This window comes from Lissotriton vulgaris, unplaced genomic scaffold, assembly GCF_964263255.1.
Source record: "Lissotriton vulgaris unplaced genomic scaffold, aLisVul1.2 SCAFFOLD_533, whole genome shotgun sequence".
Classification (NCBI taxonomy): domain Eukaryota; kingdom Metazoa; phylum Chordata; class Amphibia; order Caudata; family Salamandridae; genus Lissotriton; species Lissotriton vulgaris.
The window spans coordinates 932152-949998 of NW_028242897.1; the positions used below are offsets into that span (position 1 = coordinate 932152).

Below are 17847 nucleotides of genomic sequence, written 5' to 3' on the forward strand. Positions count from 1 at the left end.
TGTGCTGTGTTGTGTGAAAAGGAAAGAGAAGAAGTGCTCCATGTTTACAAAGATATGGGGCACATCTGCTCAGTTTCATTGGAATTATGCAGCGACGAAGGAACACATTATAAATAAGGCTCCCGATTTTCCATTCTTACTGATTTTTACAGATAAATGCAGACAGAAAAACATTTCTTTTTTTGTCTGTATTCATTTTTAAATGGTGATAAAAATGGAAATTGGGTTGTTGTTTGAGTGATTCTATATACAGTCAGTTGTGACTACCAGGCCAATAGCTGTGCAGATAGACAGCAAGGGGGTTAAAAAACATGAAGGCATTTTTACTAAAGAGGCTCAAACAGCAGTAGAAATCCATGAGGTTAATTGTAAAATATGCCTGCTTTCATATAAGTGCATTGATTTATAATCTGTGGGTGTTCATATCATTGAAATCTGTCAGGCATTCAAGTATGAGAGCACATTTATTGGTTAAATGAATGTGGAAATAGACTCGTTTCCACTGAACTTTTTCAGTAAACGCAAAATAAATATGGATAATTACAGCTAAAATTTGTAAAAAAATGAATATGGATAAATACAGATGGAAATGTTAAAAAAATAAATACCATATAACCGGAAGCCTTAATTATAAATCATGGTTAACTTAATTATGCAGCAACAAAAATAAAATTATGTGGCACAGTCTGAAACAATCTGGGAAAGTATTTAGCTATTTTGACATTTCAGCACATATTAATACAGTCTGGGCAAAAGTTACAATTTAATCGTTAGTACCAATTTAACCCTTGACTACAGATATCCGCAATTGAAGAGTAACCAGCTAACATTTGCAAAGAATCTACCACTGTGCAGCACCACGTGTGGTGCTAGTGTTTAGTGACTGTTGATCCATCTGAGCTAGAAACTTTTGTTAAAATCTGCAAATTATGCAGCAGGTGGTGGAATGTTAACGTTGGACAATACGATGTTGATGTACACCATGATATATGTACATATAAAAACGACTTGCATCTCCGTTGTTGAATTTACCCGATGTGACCTACCCCATCACCCCCGTGTCACAAATACGTGGTTAGGCAGGCTCTGCAACCTGGGCCTGAAGCAACTGATTGACAGATCACAGGTGGGGGGACACATATCCCTTAGACAAATGTATGAACAGGAAAACCCAGATCGACCCCACAGATAGGCAGCCACACCACAATGGTCTCAGGAAATTGGCCCCAATAAAACATGTTTGTTCAGAGGGGTGCACATTCTCAAAAAAAACATAAAATCAGATGCCACACTCAGGAACACACAACTAAACAGAACACAGCATGCACATTACACACAGTGATCATGCACTCTTTATGCCAGACATCTGGACACATACCCACTGGCCCTTCAGTATGTTCACACAAGGACGAGGCCCACCTGCACTTCTTATCAAACCCCTGATTTATGGCCCGTGATTAGGCCCAAACTTGTGTCACCAAAGGAATGCATAAATTGTTTTATGATGCTAAATGGAAAGTATAAAATGCGGGCCAAAACCAATGTGCTTCAAGACAGTCTTTAGACCAGGGCCGGACTGGCTGTAGCGGGCACTGGGCATTTCGCCGGTGGGCCTCCAGGGTGGGGGCCGGGGTTGGGCCCCTGGGGGGCCATTTTTGTTACAGGGCCTTTTTGCAGCAGAGCTGCAATAGCAACCCCTGTAACAAAAATAGCCGAAACTGTCCCTGGCAAACAGTTCGGCCACATCCCCAAACACCCGGGGGGCTGGCCGAGCACTTTCCCAGGGCCGGTTTTCGTTCCCAGGTCGGCCCTACTTCAGACCCAGACTCTGTCGCCTGATCTCCCGGCCACTGTGAATAATTAAACAACTATTCCTGTTTTACCAAACACCTCATCTTTCATTTTTTTCATAGGTAAATTCATATTCAAGCAACAGGAGTATGTGCCAAGTATCATAAATGCATAATTATGTGGAAATTTTAGCAACCACAGAACCACATATTTCCAATGGTCTTGGCAATAGATGCAGATATCATATGGTCTCCATCTTTACTGTAACTGTACCAGAGCAAGCATTGGAAAATAATCCTTGTCAATAAAGCTACAAGACAACTCACAAAAGCATCTGAGACATCCCAAAGGGTCTCAAGGAAAGGGGTGGAAAACTGTATGCTCGCCCTTCTATTCTACTTCTTCAACTGAGGGCATCAAGGGCACCAACCGACTAGCAATAGGATTTTCTTTCCCTTCTGCCACAGCTCCTTGCCGTCCACTCTCTGAGTAGAGAGGACTCAGGCTCCTTCTGAGCGGAGGCAAACCAACCCTTTCTTTACCATGCACCCACAACCCCCCTCTCAGCCGGGCAAACTAGGGCCTTTCTTAGCGGTAGTAGACTAACCCATCTTTCCACCCTTTCCCCAATTTAACAGTTGCAGCCACTGCCAAGCAGAACACCTGTCTTGTTTTTCACCATTACTCACAGCTGCATTTGCTAGAAAAAAATGCTAGTTTTTCTGATGACACAACTGCACAACCCTTAGGACTTTGGGGACAGGTGCAGGATTCAACCCTTTGAGATGAAAGGAAGGGGACAATGTGCTTATTAGGGGGAAATGGGTAAAGGGTGAGAGGTGATGGAGTAAGAGGGAAGAGGTGACATTACTCATTTGCTAACAGTGATGTCATATTAACAATAGGGCATCGTGTTCATGTGTATAGGAATAATCATGACTACCAAACCATAGATAATCATGAAGGTTCCCGTTGTAGACCCAAATGAACCTTAAAGCTTTAACTGCCTGAACAGAGAATTATGGGCCTCCAAATGTCGTGATTTCATCTAGACGAATGAGCGAAGATAGAAGAATGTGTCTTCCACTGGAAGAAACAAGGACACCTTCCATGGCATGACCATTGGATGACGGAGAGGACATTAAAATAGATTCTCTTGGTTGCAGGTAGCTAAGATAGTTTATGGATCATTGGGCTGATGTGGTCCATTCCTGGAGATGAAGTTTTGCTGCAATGTATTGTCTTTGTCGTAGTCTACAGAGCAGATATTCAGGCACACCCGGGTAGAGGTAGATGGCATAGTCTGGACGACAGAGAACAAGGGCAGTGGTCACCTGAACCAGGTGAGGGAAAACTCTTATTGTTTGTACCATGAAGCCATCAACCGAAAGGTGTCTCTGCAGTGTTTTGCTCCCTGAGGGAACCGTAAACGGTTCCTGCTAAGACATCCAACTAAGATACAGGGTTTCACAAAAATGACTGCATAGTACCATTATGCGGAGTAAGGGACAAGTGAACTTCACTAGGATAAGGGATTCCTGTAGAAGGTGGGTGATAGGGGCATGACATCTGGAAGGGAAGAGTCTAAGGACATGCATATGCACTAAAAAGACCTCGTTTTATGCATCGACTTTGCTAGGTCACTTCCGGATCGTCTTGGACAGTGACAGTATAACGAATGCAGATTTACTTTGGCCAATGCCGTGCAACTTTCTGTGTTTACACTGGAATCCCACTTGCCATAATAGTTTGCGCCCGGCCTTTGCATTCCACTCACCTTGTTGTTTTCTTCCCTTTGGGCTCTCAAGGGTTCCTTACCGGTGCACGGCCTGTGCTTCCGTCTTTGGTCAGACTGCGCTTTATTCTAGACTCCCCTGCACCTCCTGCAGGATCAATGTTGGTTTCTGGTCTTCCATGAGCTAGACAAAGCCTACACCTTCCAGGAGGCGAGTGAGAAACTACTTAAATATTCAACTGGGTCTCGACTATGAATACTTAATACACTATAATTGTTATCTTTTTATATAGACTTGCAGTCTGAGTCTTTAAGGAAAATCTCATTCAGGACCATCTGCAAATGATGACCAGTGCTTCCTCTCTTCCCTGGTTTTGGGGTCGAGGCTGTAGCTCTCAAGGTCATCTCAGAGTTTAGGGGGAAGTAGAGACTGGCTTCAGATCAAGTGGCACTCTATCGGCTTCTTGACAAAAAAAAGTTAAAGGAATATTCTCCTGAGTGTTCTCAGGGGATTAAAGGAGGCCCTCGCTCCAGTGTTGACTGGGTTCAAAGCTGAGGACAGAGCCCAAGGTGACTCCAAGAACCTTTCTCGGTAGGGGCTTGTGTGGGTGGGCTGCACAGTTCACTGAGGACCAGTGTTTGGCATTATTTGCATCAGAGATCCACAGGTCACGATTTCAGTGTTGCAGGCATATAGCTACAGATGTCTTGGCATCCAGTCATCGATAGGGGTAATGTCAGATGTGAGTGCAGAGTATTCAATATTTCTCTTGAATCCAAAAAGCAGAATAATATGTCCACGCCTCATATTAATTTCATATTTCCCTATACAAACTCCCCTCCACCTCCCCTTCACTCACCCCAAGCCCCCTCCTAAGGCTTTAAACTCCCAAAAAAATCAAATACATTTCTAGACCCTTCCCTCTTCCTTCTCATTCCAAATAACCGTCTAGCATATCCACCACTCAAATTACATTCATATTTTACTATACTAATTCACCACTAATCCTTTATGGGTCCTGGAGTAGAGTGCTACTCAATGAAAAAGCGCTTTGACACCTCGTCAGGGGTAGTAAGCGCTATATAAATGCAAACCTTTTTCCCTCTTCTATCCCTCCACTATCCTTCTCAATCCAAATAACTGACTAAGATATCCACTACTGGTATTACTTTTGTTTTTCACTATAGTCAAGTCAAGTCAAGTCAAAAATTTATATAGCGCACTACATACCCATAGGGTCTCAAGGCGCTTGAGGAAGGGGAAAATTACTTGTCGAATATCCAAGTTTTAAGTTGCTTTCTGAATGCTAGGTGGTTCTGAGTAAGCCGAAGGTGAGTGGGGAGAGAGTTCCAGGTTTTGGCTGCCAGGTAGGAGAAGGATCTACCTCCCATGGTGGCTTTGTTGATGCGGGGAACAGTGGCCAGGGCTTGGTTGGAGGAACGTAGTTGACGGGAGGGGGTGTAGAAAGACATTCGTGTGTTGAGGCATTCGGGTCCGAGATCGTAAAGTGCTTTGTGTGCGTGAGTTAGTAGGCGGAAGGTAATTCTCTTATTCACATGTAGCGAATGGAGATTTTTCAGGTGACCAGAGATGTGATCTTTACGCGGGATATCAAGTATGAGCCTGGCTGAGGCGTTCTGGATGCGTTGGAGTTTTTTCTGGAGTTTTGCGGTGGAACCGGCGTATAGGGTGTTTCCGTAGTCCAGGCGACTCGTAACAAGTGCGTGAGTGACCGTTTTTCTAGTTTCGGTAGGGATCCAGCGAAAAGTTTTTTTAAGCATACGAAGAATGTTGAAGCAGGAAGAAGAGACAGCGTTGACTTGTCTGGTCATTGAGAGTGAGGAGTCCAGGATGACGCCCAAGTTCCGTGCGTGGTCCGTCGGGATGGGTGCTTTTCCAAGGGCCTCTGGCCACCAAGAGTCATCCCAGGTGGAGGGGGAGGTTCCTAAGATAAGGACTTCTGTTTTGTCTGAGTTCAGTTTCAGACGGCTGTGTTTCATCCACTCGGCTACTTTTTTCATTCCTTCGTGTAAGTTGTTTTTAGCGGTGTTGGGGTTCTTGGTAAGTGAGAGGATCAGTTGGGTGTCGTCAGCGTAGGAGATGATGTTGAGATTGTGTTGGCGAACGATGGCTGCGAGGGGGCTCATGTATATGTTGAAGAGGGTGGGGCTGAGTGATGATCCTTGCGGCACGCCGCAGATGACTTCAGAGGGCTCTGATTTGAAAGGAGGGAGTCTGACTCTCTGAGTTCTACCGGTGAGGAAGGAGGTGATCCAATCCAGTGCTTTTCCTTGGATTCCGATGTTACTGAGGCGCTGTAATAGGGTGCTATGGCAGACTGTGTCGAATGCCGGGGAGAGGTCAAGGAGGATGAGGGCGACTGTTTCTCCGTTGTCCAGTAGGGTTCGGATGTCGTCTGTTGCTGCGATGAGTGCGGTCTCAGTGCTGTGTTTGGCTCGGAATCCGGACTGTGAGGGGTCGAGGGATTTGTTGCTTTCGAGAAAGGCGGCAAGCTGGTTGTTGACAGCTTTCTCAATGACTTTGGCCGGGAAAGGAAGGAGCGAGATGGGGCGGTAGTTTTTGAGTTTGGTGGGGTCAGCTGTGGGTTTTTTCAGGAGAGCGCTGAGTTCTGCGTGTTTCCAGCTTTCCGGGAAGGTGGCGGAGTTGAGGGAGCAGTTGATGACGTCTCGGAGGTGTGGTGCTATGATGGAGTCTGCTTTGTTGAAGATGTGGTGAGGGTATGGGTCAGTTGGGGATCCTGAGTGGATGGAGTTCATCAGGCGGATGGTGTCCTCAGTGGAGATTGGGTTCCAAATGTTAAGGATGTTCGAGGGGGGAGAAGGTCCTGCAGAAGAATGGGTGGGTAGGTCTTCGGGTCGGTTGTCGAAGCTGTTGTGGATGTCTGCAATTTTGTTGTGGAAGAAGGAGGCTAGGGAGTCGCAGAGGGCTTGAGAGGGGGTGATGTCGTTGGAGTTTGCTGATGGGTTGGTGAATTCTTTGACGATGTTGAATAACTCCTTGCTATTGTGGGCGTTGTTATCTAGACGGTCTTTGAAGGCGGCTTTCTTGGCAGACCGGATTAGTTGGTGGTGTATGCGGTTGGCGTTTTTGAAGGCGTCTCTGGTGTTGGAGTTTGGGTCTTTTTTCCATGCTTTCTCGAGGGAGCGGCAGAGTTTCTTGGATTTCTTAAGATCATCGTTGAACCAGGAGGCCTTCTTGCTGTTTAGTTTGTTTTGATGTTTTTTCAACGGTGCTAGGATGTCGGCGCTTTTGGATAGCCATTGAGTGAGGTTAATGGCTGCTTGGTCGGGGTTAGAGGAGTGGACAGGAGGGGTTTGGAGGAGCGATGAAGAGATCTGGTCGATGGTGATTTTGTTCCAATTTCTATGTAGGGTGGATTGAGGGTGGTGGTGAACTGTGGGCTTATTGAAGAAAAAGTGAACGCAGCTGTGGTCCGTCCAGTGAAGAGCTGTGGTGTGGCTGAAAGAGACGTAGTTGCTAGAGGTGAAGATAGGGTCGAGTGTGTGACCTGCAATGTGGGTGGGGGACGTGACGAGTTGTTTAAGTCCAAGGTTTGCGAGGTTGTCCAGAAGGGTGGTGGTGCTGTTGTCATTGCTCTTTTCCAGGTGAAAGTTGAGGTCTCCCAATAAGATGTAGTCCTCGGAGGGGAGGGCGTGTGTGGTGATGAAGTCAGCGATATCGTCATTGAATTTCGCCCGAGGGCCCGGGGGTTGGTAGAGAAGGGTGCCTCTGAGTGTGGTTTTGGGGTCGGTGTGGATCTGGAAGTGAAGGTGCTCGGCACTGGCAAGGTTGTCATCTGAGCTGGTTGTGATATGAATGGAATTCTTGTGGACGATGGCGATGCCGCCTCCTGTATGCTTGACGCGGTCCTTGCGGATAATCTTGTATCCTTCAGGGATGGTAATGGTGATGTCTGGGGCTGATGAGGCATTCATCCATGTTTCTGTTAGGAAGGCGACATCTGGTGAGGTGGTGTCTAGAAGATTCCAAAGGTCGATGGCATGTCTGTGGATGGAGCGGGTGTTGAGCAGGATGCATTTTAGGTGGTTGGTGTCGGGTCTCTGTGGCACGTTGGTGGATGAGGAGTTGGTATTGGAGCCGTCGAACTTGCAGGAGTAGCATGAGAAGGGACCATGGGTGTGTCCAGGAGCGGCTTGGACGCAGTTAAGGGAGCGGCCGGAGTTAAGGGCTAAGAGGGTGGCGGCATCGTAAGTGAGGCGAGTGGGCGGGATAATGAATGAACCAGGGGGTCTGGCACTGGGCGCGGTCCAGGCGCGGACGGGCGTAGACGGGCTTACCTTTGGCGCACCTTCGGCGCGGCCGTAGCGCGTGGACGCTGCGCGTGGGACCATCTGGCTTAAATGGATGGTGGAGGGGGCGGAGCGTGGAAGGGTCAGCTGGGAGGCGGGATCAGAGAGGCGGGTCAGGGGAGAGGAAAACACAAAATGGATGGCAAAAATGAAAGTAAAAGCAGGGCACAGCACAATGCTCGTCAACAGGCAGCCAAAGGCTCTTAACTCCAGCAGAATACCTCTGCCAAAGCGCCTCTTACAAAAGTACCAACGTTGAAAGCACAACACAGCTATGAAGTGCAAGTAATAAACACACAGAGCGCCAAGCAAAATTGTACAACCAGGTTTCAAAAGCGCCAAGCGACAATCAGCTACAAAGCGCTAATGCAGAAGCTGTGATCAACGCGGTTAACTTCGCAGTCAGTGTGGCACAAAGCGTGATGCAGACAATTAAAAGTGCAACAAAGCACAATTCAATTAAGTGAAATAATGTTCTCACAGCGCTGCGCGAGCAAGAGCTTCAAAGCGCGATAAATCTTTCAATGTCAACGATACCAGGCGCGGTCAGGAATACTCGGGTGCAAAGGGCTTCAGCTGCGATGCAGGTGTAGTCAATCAAAGAATCTAGCAGGAGAGCGTGGGGGAGCGACCGTTCAGGAAGGAATCCCGGCGGTCACCGCCGGGATTCCTTCCTACTACCATACTAATTCACCACCAATCCTTTCGGAATAGCGTGCTACTCGCAGAAAAAACGCTTCAACGCCTCATCACGAATAGTAAGCACAGCGATATAAATGCAATTACAATACAATACAACACAACCCAATATCTCTTGTTGTAGTTACAGCGGAATCGGTAACAACTGGTATACAGGTGATACCCCGGGACACAGTGGGGTAGTCCCCTGGTAACATCCAGATTGGACCACAACAAATCAAAACCAGTCTACTGGTCATTGTCCCCCTGGCTAGCACCAAGACTTGCTGTTACTAGCCAGGATGCAGCGGTGCATGGCTTCTGGTGAAACTTGGCTATCCGCAGTATCTAAAGAAAGACAAAATAACTATCCAGTCACTTATCTGGGGATGGCAGGCGCTCATAAAGGTATTAGTAGCGAGGCACTAGCAGCCATGAAAAGAAACTGCTGAGCTTTTGAGCCGGGTGTTGGCCAGGGTAGGAAAGGTCAAATAACCCAAAAATGCGAAAATAGGCGGAAACCCCCGCACTGGAGCCAATAGAAATTGTCCGTTCTTTATGTTTACTTACTTTCTTTGTCCACTAGGGTATTTCTGTCAGGGATGTCTGTGTTAGCTTAAAGGTGATCAGCAAAACATCTGAATAGTGGTCCGGAAATGCAGCATGTTCTCTAGTTTCATACAGCATCTGGTGCCAATGAAATAGCGTCGGGTCCTAGATTCCACACACCTGGGATGGGGCAGAGACGTTTTGAGGCATGGGCAAAGTGGGCAATGGCCCTTCCAATGGGCTCCTCGGGGAAAGTGAACTTTCTATCTCACTTCTGTATCTTCAACTTTAACATATAATTCAAAATATTGTTAGGCAACATAGGGATTGAATGAGCAAACAGATGGGAGTACTACAATTCAAACATATTCCAAACAGGATCCCCCAAAATCTTTTTTCGTCCACCTCCCCCCAAAATCCTTAAGGTGACACTGTACTGGTGGTATCATGGTGCAGCTAGATAGATCCCACAGCGGACAGAAAAGCAAAGAGGCAAACAGATTGCAAGACCACACACCAAAACACAGGTGTTAAAGTGAGGTAAGGTCACCTCTGGCACCAAAATTCAAGATAAGAAACAAGTAAAAAATGTATATAGCGGAATACACCGACATTAAAAACTCCAAAATATCTATCTGCAGCACTCAGACAAGAACTGAAGTCTGAAATGCTGTATTTTAGACAACTAGGAAAAGAGTGATGCTGTTAACTCTTCCCTCTCTGCCTTCCCTGGAAGGTCTTTAAGTCCTGACTCAGCGGTAACTGAATCGCCCTCCTTTGCCGCCCACCTAAGGGAACCATTCTTCCTTCGGCAACAATGGGGGCCATTATTTGTGATCTACTAATATTTGGTCTAACAGTGTGGCATCTTTTTTAAGCTCATTACCAACCACAGGGGTAGCCCAACACACCTGAACCAGGGGCAGTCGGTGTATAATCCTAACAATGGTTCAAGAAGCAATTTGTTTAGAAATAAAATATTTACACACCAACACAGAACACAGACAGGGCAGATAAGCAGCAATATAGAAAGAGTAAAGAAAAAGAATGCCCATATGCAAAAGACAATTTCTGAAAGATTATCACAAATGTATTATATATAAAACAATTAACCCCTTTACTGCTAAGGCTATTTTACTTCTTTTATGTAATTTCCATTGAAATCAATGGAAAGTCCATGACGAGTTACCCTTGTCATTAGCGGCGAAGAGGTTAAGATAATAGCGCTCAATACAGTATGCTGGTTTACAAACAATACATATCACAAACCAGACAGGTGGCAAACGAAAAATACACGTTACAATAAAGAACCAACATTTACAAAATGAATGTGTCCTTCGTTAGTTTTATGGCCACGTAAGTGTCAATGGCGTTTTGACCACTGTAGAGTTACACAGTCATCATCAGGACTGAGGATTCCATGGAGTGTCACAAAAAGTTCTATTTAAAAGAGCAGTCCAACCTTATTTACTTGAGTTGGTCGAAGAAGAATTTCAAAATATCATTAAAATGGGCGAGTATGACTTCAACCCGTCCCAGGGAAGGGTTAGTTTCAAATTGGCTGCATCTATCCTTACGTCTAGCTGGACCTAGGAGGAACTCCCAAGGAGGGGTCCCAGCGACAGGGCCCACTGTGTGCACCGCGGGCAGCCGCAGTCACCCCTTCTACGCAATCCCGGCTGCTATAAGGCCCTCAGTCCCTCCCAGACCAACAGCAGCCCAACCCCTTCTCCCTCTCTCTCCCCTCTGCCCACCCCGAGTTGAGGGTTTCTCAGTGACCAACAGTAGGTTGACGCATGTCTTTATCTCCACCCCCCCACGCCCCTCCCCCAGCTCATGCGACCACAATCCCTCTCTGAGCAGCAGCAGCCCGCTCCTCTGTTCCCTATCTCCTCCCCTCAGGGAAGCACGTCACCTCACCTTGCCTAATTCTCAGTAGGTCCTGCTGCACACGCTTCTTCTCCCAGGCCATGCTGTTGATGTGATACCTCCGGGCCTCCTCGATGTCTTGCAGGCCATGGGAGAGCCTGACGTCTGTCCGCCGGTCATCGCGTCGACCGATCTCCCATTGCTTATCCGTGGCCTGCCCCTGTGTGTTCGACCGATGCATCTCTGCGAAGGCTTAAAAACAGACATGATTTTATGTCAAATCACCCCTGCTGACCATATCTTTATGCGAAACAAACTGCAGTGGTAAATAGTGGCCAATAGTCTTAAAACGATGAAGACTCTGTGGGTCATTTACACTTGGTGGTCACACTGCCCAGTCACCAGTGAAGGAAACACCAATCCTACACCTGTAGAGGATGGTACACCACGCTGAAAGCTTTTCTTCATTGATGTAAGAATTTTCCCTTTACCCCATTCCCTATCGTCTCCCCAGAGGTGACTCCCACCAGTCTCCCGGCAGTCACTTTGGGGCCCATGCTGCCAAATGTACCTCCAAGGAAAGTTACATTTCCAGTACCTCAAATGCAGAGAGAGGAGCCCCACAATCCAAAGGGACAGAACACCACAATAGACTTTCCAGTCGTAAATAACTCCATTTGGAACCACTTATATTCAGTTAACTGAACATACAGACATCCAATCACCTCACATTCACACGTCCAGTCTTGAATGAGTCGATTGCTGCACAGTAACTCAAATCTTTATATCTCCAATTTAAAACTTTTTTCCCATCAATGTATCACAAATAATTGCAATTGTTTCATGAGTTTGAAATGTCATTAATATAAAAAGAAGACATAACATGTATATATACATAAAGACTACATGAATGAAATAATGTAAAGGAGAGAAAACATACATATGTCAATAATTCGGGCAAATTTGTAAGAATCAGTAAAAACGCCACATAGCAGAAATCAATTTATTTTCTAATGTGATCAACTGTGCCTCAAATCTAACACGCAGTATGCGTCAACGTGTTTTTCTAAGGTTTATGAAATATGAAACCACTTTCTTCAAGACAACAAGGATATTCCCCTCACAAGAATACCACCATGTAAAAAATCCAGCAGGTAGCACTCGGTTTATTAAGATTCTGAAAATACACCCACTGTAAACTAGTCTCTGTTGCGGATAGCAAAATATAAAAACCTTTCACTTAGTAGATATCCACAGACTGAGAGTTTAAAATCTCTAATAGTACTATAAAAGGTTATCGAGTTGCCCTGTTTGAATTGGGGGACCACCGTCTAGTAATTCACCACTAATCCTGTTTGAGTTCCAGAGTAAGTTCTTTGATGCCTCGCCTGGAGTAGTAAGCGCTATATAAATGCAATTACATAGTATGATCAGTGAGGCAAAAATGTAATAGATAGCAGGACAGATCGATTACCATAGGGTATTGGATTTGGTGAAGTTATGATGAATTGTGAAATAATCGTAGGTAAGATGTTGATGTATACCTGTTTTTAACCATTATATTTACTGCTATTTTTATTGTTGCTTTTACTGTGACATTTTTAAGTATTTTTATAGTTCAATTTTATTTTAAACTATCATTAAATGATACAATATGACTCTGACATGCTAGGAGTTTTGTTTCAACATGTCAGGGACACTTTTGTTGTGATTCTGTGCAGGATCACCATGCATTATATATTGTAGCTAAGGTGATGGGCAGAAATAAGATGGTAAGGGAGGGTTATGCCCACATTCCTTTAACGAAGGTAGTACAACAGTCGTGGCCCGTACAGGTAAGAGCGTGGGGCTGGGTTGGGTGGGGGGCGGTATTTCACAGACGACCACGAGGGAAAATGTAATAGATAATACATTTTCCCTCATCGCCGTCAGTCGAAATCCCACCCCGACCCTGCCCCACCGCTCTTACCTGCACGGACTGCGGCTATAGTACAACCACAGATTAAAAGCATTCTATGTAGGAGCCAATGAAAAGGGAGCCGATCAAGAGGAAGGTAAGATATTTGAAGACCCCTGACGAGACTTCATTAAAGAGTAGCTCATGAGCTACTGGTGGCTCTCCAGCTACCTGTAAGTAGCTCTCCTGTGTGCAGCCCAGTTTACTAAACTAGAAACTTTGGTTTGGTTGAATTCATACATGCATAGCAAAATTCTAATAAAATGTGTGTATTTTCATGACTCGTAAGCTCAAGTTTGGACTAAAATAGCTGAATTTTCAAAAGATATTTAAGGCTGATTTTTCATTGATAAATGAGAAGGCATTGGATATGCAGGGCCCGATTCACAAAAGTAATCTGAGACAAAATTCTAACTTTACGACTTTCTGTATTCACAACGCGCATTTAGGAGTAGTAAAGTTAGGATTTTGTCTCAGTTAAACTTAAGTTTTGGTCTTAAGTTTAACTTATAACTAAAACTTAGGTTTAACTGAGACAAAGCTTGGTCTTAAGTTTAAGTTTTGGTCTTAAGTTTAACTGAGACAAATCCTAACTTTACTACTCCTAAACGCCCTTTGTGAATACCGAAAGTTGTATAGTTAGGATTTTGTCTCAGATTACTTTTGTGAATCTGGCCCGTAGTATTAACTGTGTGCCAAGGGCATTGTAGCTAAGCTGTCATAAATTATGCACTAAGAGGCTTTCCTCAATAGCAAATCCTTTTTAGGTCTCGGCCTGCGTAGGCTGCGCTTGCGCAGTCTCGCTGGCGAGATCTTATGTCTTAGAGTAGGGGGCTTGAACCCGCCCCTCTTCTCCATTGGCTGGCTTCCTAAACGGAGGCCAGCCATTGGAGGAGAGGGGCGTCTGTCCGTTTAAGCCCCGTGTTTTTGGGATTGAGGGGCGTGTTATTTTAGGTTCTTTCTCTCCTCTTCCCATTGGCTGAAATTTTACATTCCAGCCAATGGGAAGAGGAGAGGACGAAAAACACGCCCCCTCAATCCGGAAAATGATCGTGGTTTCTCCGAGGCATTTCTGCTTCACCTCCTTTGATGTGTTGTGGAAACAGTCATATCTGGATTGGTATGCTTAATTTTCACAATTAGGTCTGTTACAAATTGCCATCAGTGTGGCGGTTGATTGGTGTCCGGAGACCCAGGCAGTTGTACAAGTCCGGATAAAGCTACTCTTAGACTTGTATCACTCTATAGCAGGCATTGGAAAAACTAGTAAGTCCGGCGCTGGCTAGTTGCCTTTTGCCTTTGTTGAATTTCGTTTTTTCTTGGTTTTTGTAAAACTTTTATTTTGGGGGGAGCTGCTTGTTTTTTCTTGCCTCTGTTCCCTGGGGCGTTACTGGGCAAAGATGGGCGTGTGGCTGACCTAGTCTGAGGGATGTCTCTGTGTGTGCTGGGCTCTGTGTGTGGGGGGGCTCTGTGTGTGTGTGTGGGGCTCTGTGTGTCTGTGTGTGGGGCTCTGTGTGTGTGTGTGTGTTGGGCTCTGTGTGTGTGTGTTGGGCTCTGTGTGTGTGTGTTGGGCTCTGTGTGTGTGTGGGGGGCTCTATATGTGTGTGTGTGGCTCTGTGTGTGTGTGTGGGGGGGCTCTGTGTGTGGGGCTCTGTGTGTCTGTGTGTGGGGCTCTGTGTGTCTGTGTGTGGGGCTCTGTTTGTCTGTGTGGGGGGCTCTTTGTCTGTGTGTGGGGCTCTGTGTGTCTATGTGTGTGGCTCTGTGGCCTCTGTTCCCTGCTTTTGCTCGATTTTCTTGCCTCTGTTCCATGCTTCTGATCGGTTTTTTTCTTGCCTCTGTTCCCTGCTTCTGATTGGTTTTTTTTTTGCTTCTGTTCCCTGCTTCTGATTGTTCCCTGCTTCTGATCGTTTTTTTCTTGCCTATGTTCCCTGGGGCGTTACTGGGCAGAGATGGGCGTGTGGCTGACTTAGACTGAGGGATGTCTGTGTATGTGTGTTGGGCTCTCTGTGTGTGTGTTGGGCTCTGTGTGTGTGTTTTGGGCTCTGTGTGTGTGTGTTGGGCTCTGTGTGTGTGTGTAGGTGGCTCTGTGTGTGTGTGGGTGGCTCTATGTGAATGACTGTGTGGTTGGCTCTGTATGTGTGTGTGGGTGGCTTTGTGTGTGTGGCTCTGTGTGTGGGTGCAAATGCAATAGGCCTCGCATTTGCGAGAGATTAAGCCATTGGCATTGTAAATGACAATGCCATTTATTTATATGTTTTAAAAACAAAAACATAAATAAAAATAATGTCATGAGCAATGCCAATAGCTCTAACTTTAACAATACCGAGACCATTGCATTGTAAATGCTTGTTTGCATTACTGCTTGCAGCTGTGCCTGATGAACGAGCCGCTAATGTAATCTTGTGAATGTTATACCACTATTAGTAGGTCAGGATAATTCTCATTGCTCATAAGTATCCCTTATTACAGAAAAGGTTGGAGACTCCTCTTCTAGACAATGATGCTAGTAGTTTTATTAACTGAAGGTAAAGGAGACTGGTGGAACAAGCAACATGCCGGTTACTTAAAATATGGAAATCTGTTTTATGAGAGAGGTGAGATGAAGAAGTTAATTTGAAGCAGAGTGGGTATTGAAGAGAGAAGGTATATAGGAGAGTGGGTGGGGACTGAAGAGTCAGTCGCTAGTCAGAATCTGGTGGAAGATAGTGGTTAGTGGATATTTATTCATGTTAGCTTTGAAATTAAAGAGGACATGCGAGGGGTAGATAGTGGAACAGAATCCAGATTTGAGTCAAGATCTCTAAAAAAGCTTTCTTTGTCTGGAGTCTTGGGATTATTAGAGTATAATAATATGCAAACAGAACAAGCCACTTACTGTAAGGGAGGTGTGCTTTAGGATGTGTGTGCATCATTGCGGGGCGCTTTGTAACAATATTGACAACAAAAATACTCTCCTACAAAAATACTGCATCCAGAACATCAGCTATCACTATACCGTAAAGACAAGTATAGATTTGATACTCTTCACCCCACATCTATGAACCTTGAAGATATTTATTGTCCTACAAAAATATTGCATCAAGAATACTGACTGCCACAATATTGTGAAGATAGGAGCGATGAAGATATAGCTGCAAGGTATGTAGATGCGGAGTTGTGAATAGCAAATCTTGACTTCCTTCGATTTACTTAAATTCACAATATTGTTGTAATCATTGTTTTGTGTGCAATATTTTTTTGGGATGATATTTAAAACTCTGTATTATGGTGGGACACTACAAGGAGGGTTAGGACGTGAGGGATTTATTTTGATTATCCATTTGCTACATCCTGTGCATGTTACTGCTGGTGGATCAATGAAGGTGGTGTGTTTGGTATCGAGAACAGTTAGTACTGCAGTGTCTTTGTGGTTGATCTAAGTAGTAACTGGAATCAATTATGGGGGCAAGAGTCAAAGTATACTTCTAGGTAGGTGTTACAGTGCATATAATATGTTACCCATTATTTGCATAGCACGCACCTACCACCTGTGCCATATTGTAGCTCTCAAAGGGCCAGATGTAGCAAAATCAGAAATACCGACTCTTAATTACCGAATTTTACAGATTCGGTAATTAAGAATAGGTATTTCTAATGTAGGTACCAATTCAGTAAATTTTACCGAATCTGTAAAAATCGGTATTCAATAGGATTCAAAATCAAATACCAATTCGGTATTTACCGAATCGGTAAATACCGAATTTTGCAAGGGTGCAGGGGGTGTCACTTTGACACCCTCTGGCACCCCTGTTTTAGGCTTATGTCCCTTAGGGCATGTATGTGTGCCACATGGCACAGGTGTACATGCACAGATGTGTATGTACACCTGAATCGGTATTTTACCATGCAATTGTATTGCATGGTAAAATACCGATTTTCAAAGCCCTGTGTCAATGTTAAAATTGGCACCTACATACCAAACATGCATTTTCGGTAATTTTACCGACCTGTATATTTACTGATTCGGTAAAATATACAGAATCGGTAATTTTACCAATTCTGTAATTTTACAGAATCGGTAAAATTACCGATTCGGTAAAATTACAGAAAATGCATGTTTTTTATCCCCTTACATCTCCATGGCCATTTACCGGTCGGTAACGGCCTACATCTGGCCCAAAGTGTTTGGGTGATTACAAACAAGCCTGTATATTTGGTTGGAAGCGTGTGTTGATTTACTATGTTCTATGTGGCAAGAATTGGATATGATGTGGGAGCTCTTTATTCGTGGTCTGGCCGTGCCACTGCAGATTTAATTTTCTAATGATGCTTTTGGTGTTTATTGAATGTTGATGCCTTGTGAAGAACATATTGGGATGTTTGTTAATGGTTATGTTTGGGGGTGCATAGTGTTTATTGCAGACATAATGAGTGACAGATGTAGCACCTGCAGTTGGTAATGCAGAGGAGCCTGATGATCTTCTGACGGAGTATACAGAGAGGAGAAAGCTAGTTGTAGAAGGAAGAGTTAGTTGATGGTGACAGTCACAGAAGCTCAAATGTGTGTGTTGTGGCAACACACTCACGGCTTACTGACCCTTCAATAACGATCCTGATCTAGAGAAGCCTTTTTATCCAAAGTAAATATCCAAAGTGTTATTAGCAATATTTTGATGTTTTTTATATATCTGGGACGGTTATTTATTATATTTTACTAAGTACTAAAAATACGGATATGAGGCACGGCACATGTCACTCAGTCTTGCTTAGGTGAGTTCAGCTTCTCAATTTTTCTATTATTCTGAAATTTGCCAATAACTGGATTGTCTGACACTATATTGAGGTCAATATTATCAACCTTCTGAAATAGTGCTTCCACTACATTACCTACCGCTACATCGTCAAGGTAAGTATATAATTTCGATTTGTAACTCCATCAACTTCCCTACACTTACCT

At 44.7% G+C, this 17847-nt stretch overlaps 1 protein-coding gene across 1 annotated transcript in view; it reads right to left on the reverse strand.

The window, feature by feature from the left end:
• The window catches only part of LOC147668782 (uncharacterized), a 156897-nt gene that overhangs the window by 121280 nt on the left and 17770 nt on the right, over positions 1–17847 (reverse strand). The window contains exon 2 of the mRNA XM_086948434.1: positions 11006–11206. Within this exon, the coding sequence (XP_086804560.1) occupies positions 11006–11195 (190 nt within the window). The 5' untranslated portion in view covers positions 11196–11206. The remainder of the gene's footprint in view (positions 1–11005; positions 11207–17847) is intronic.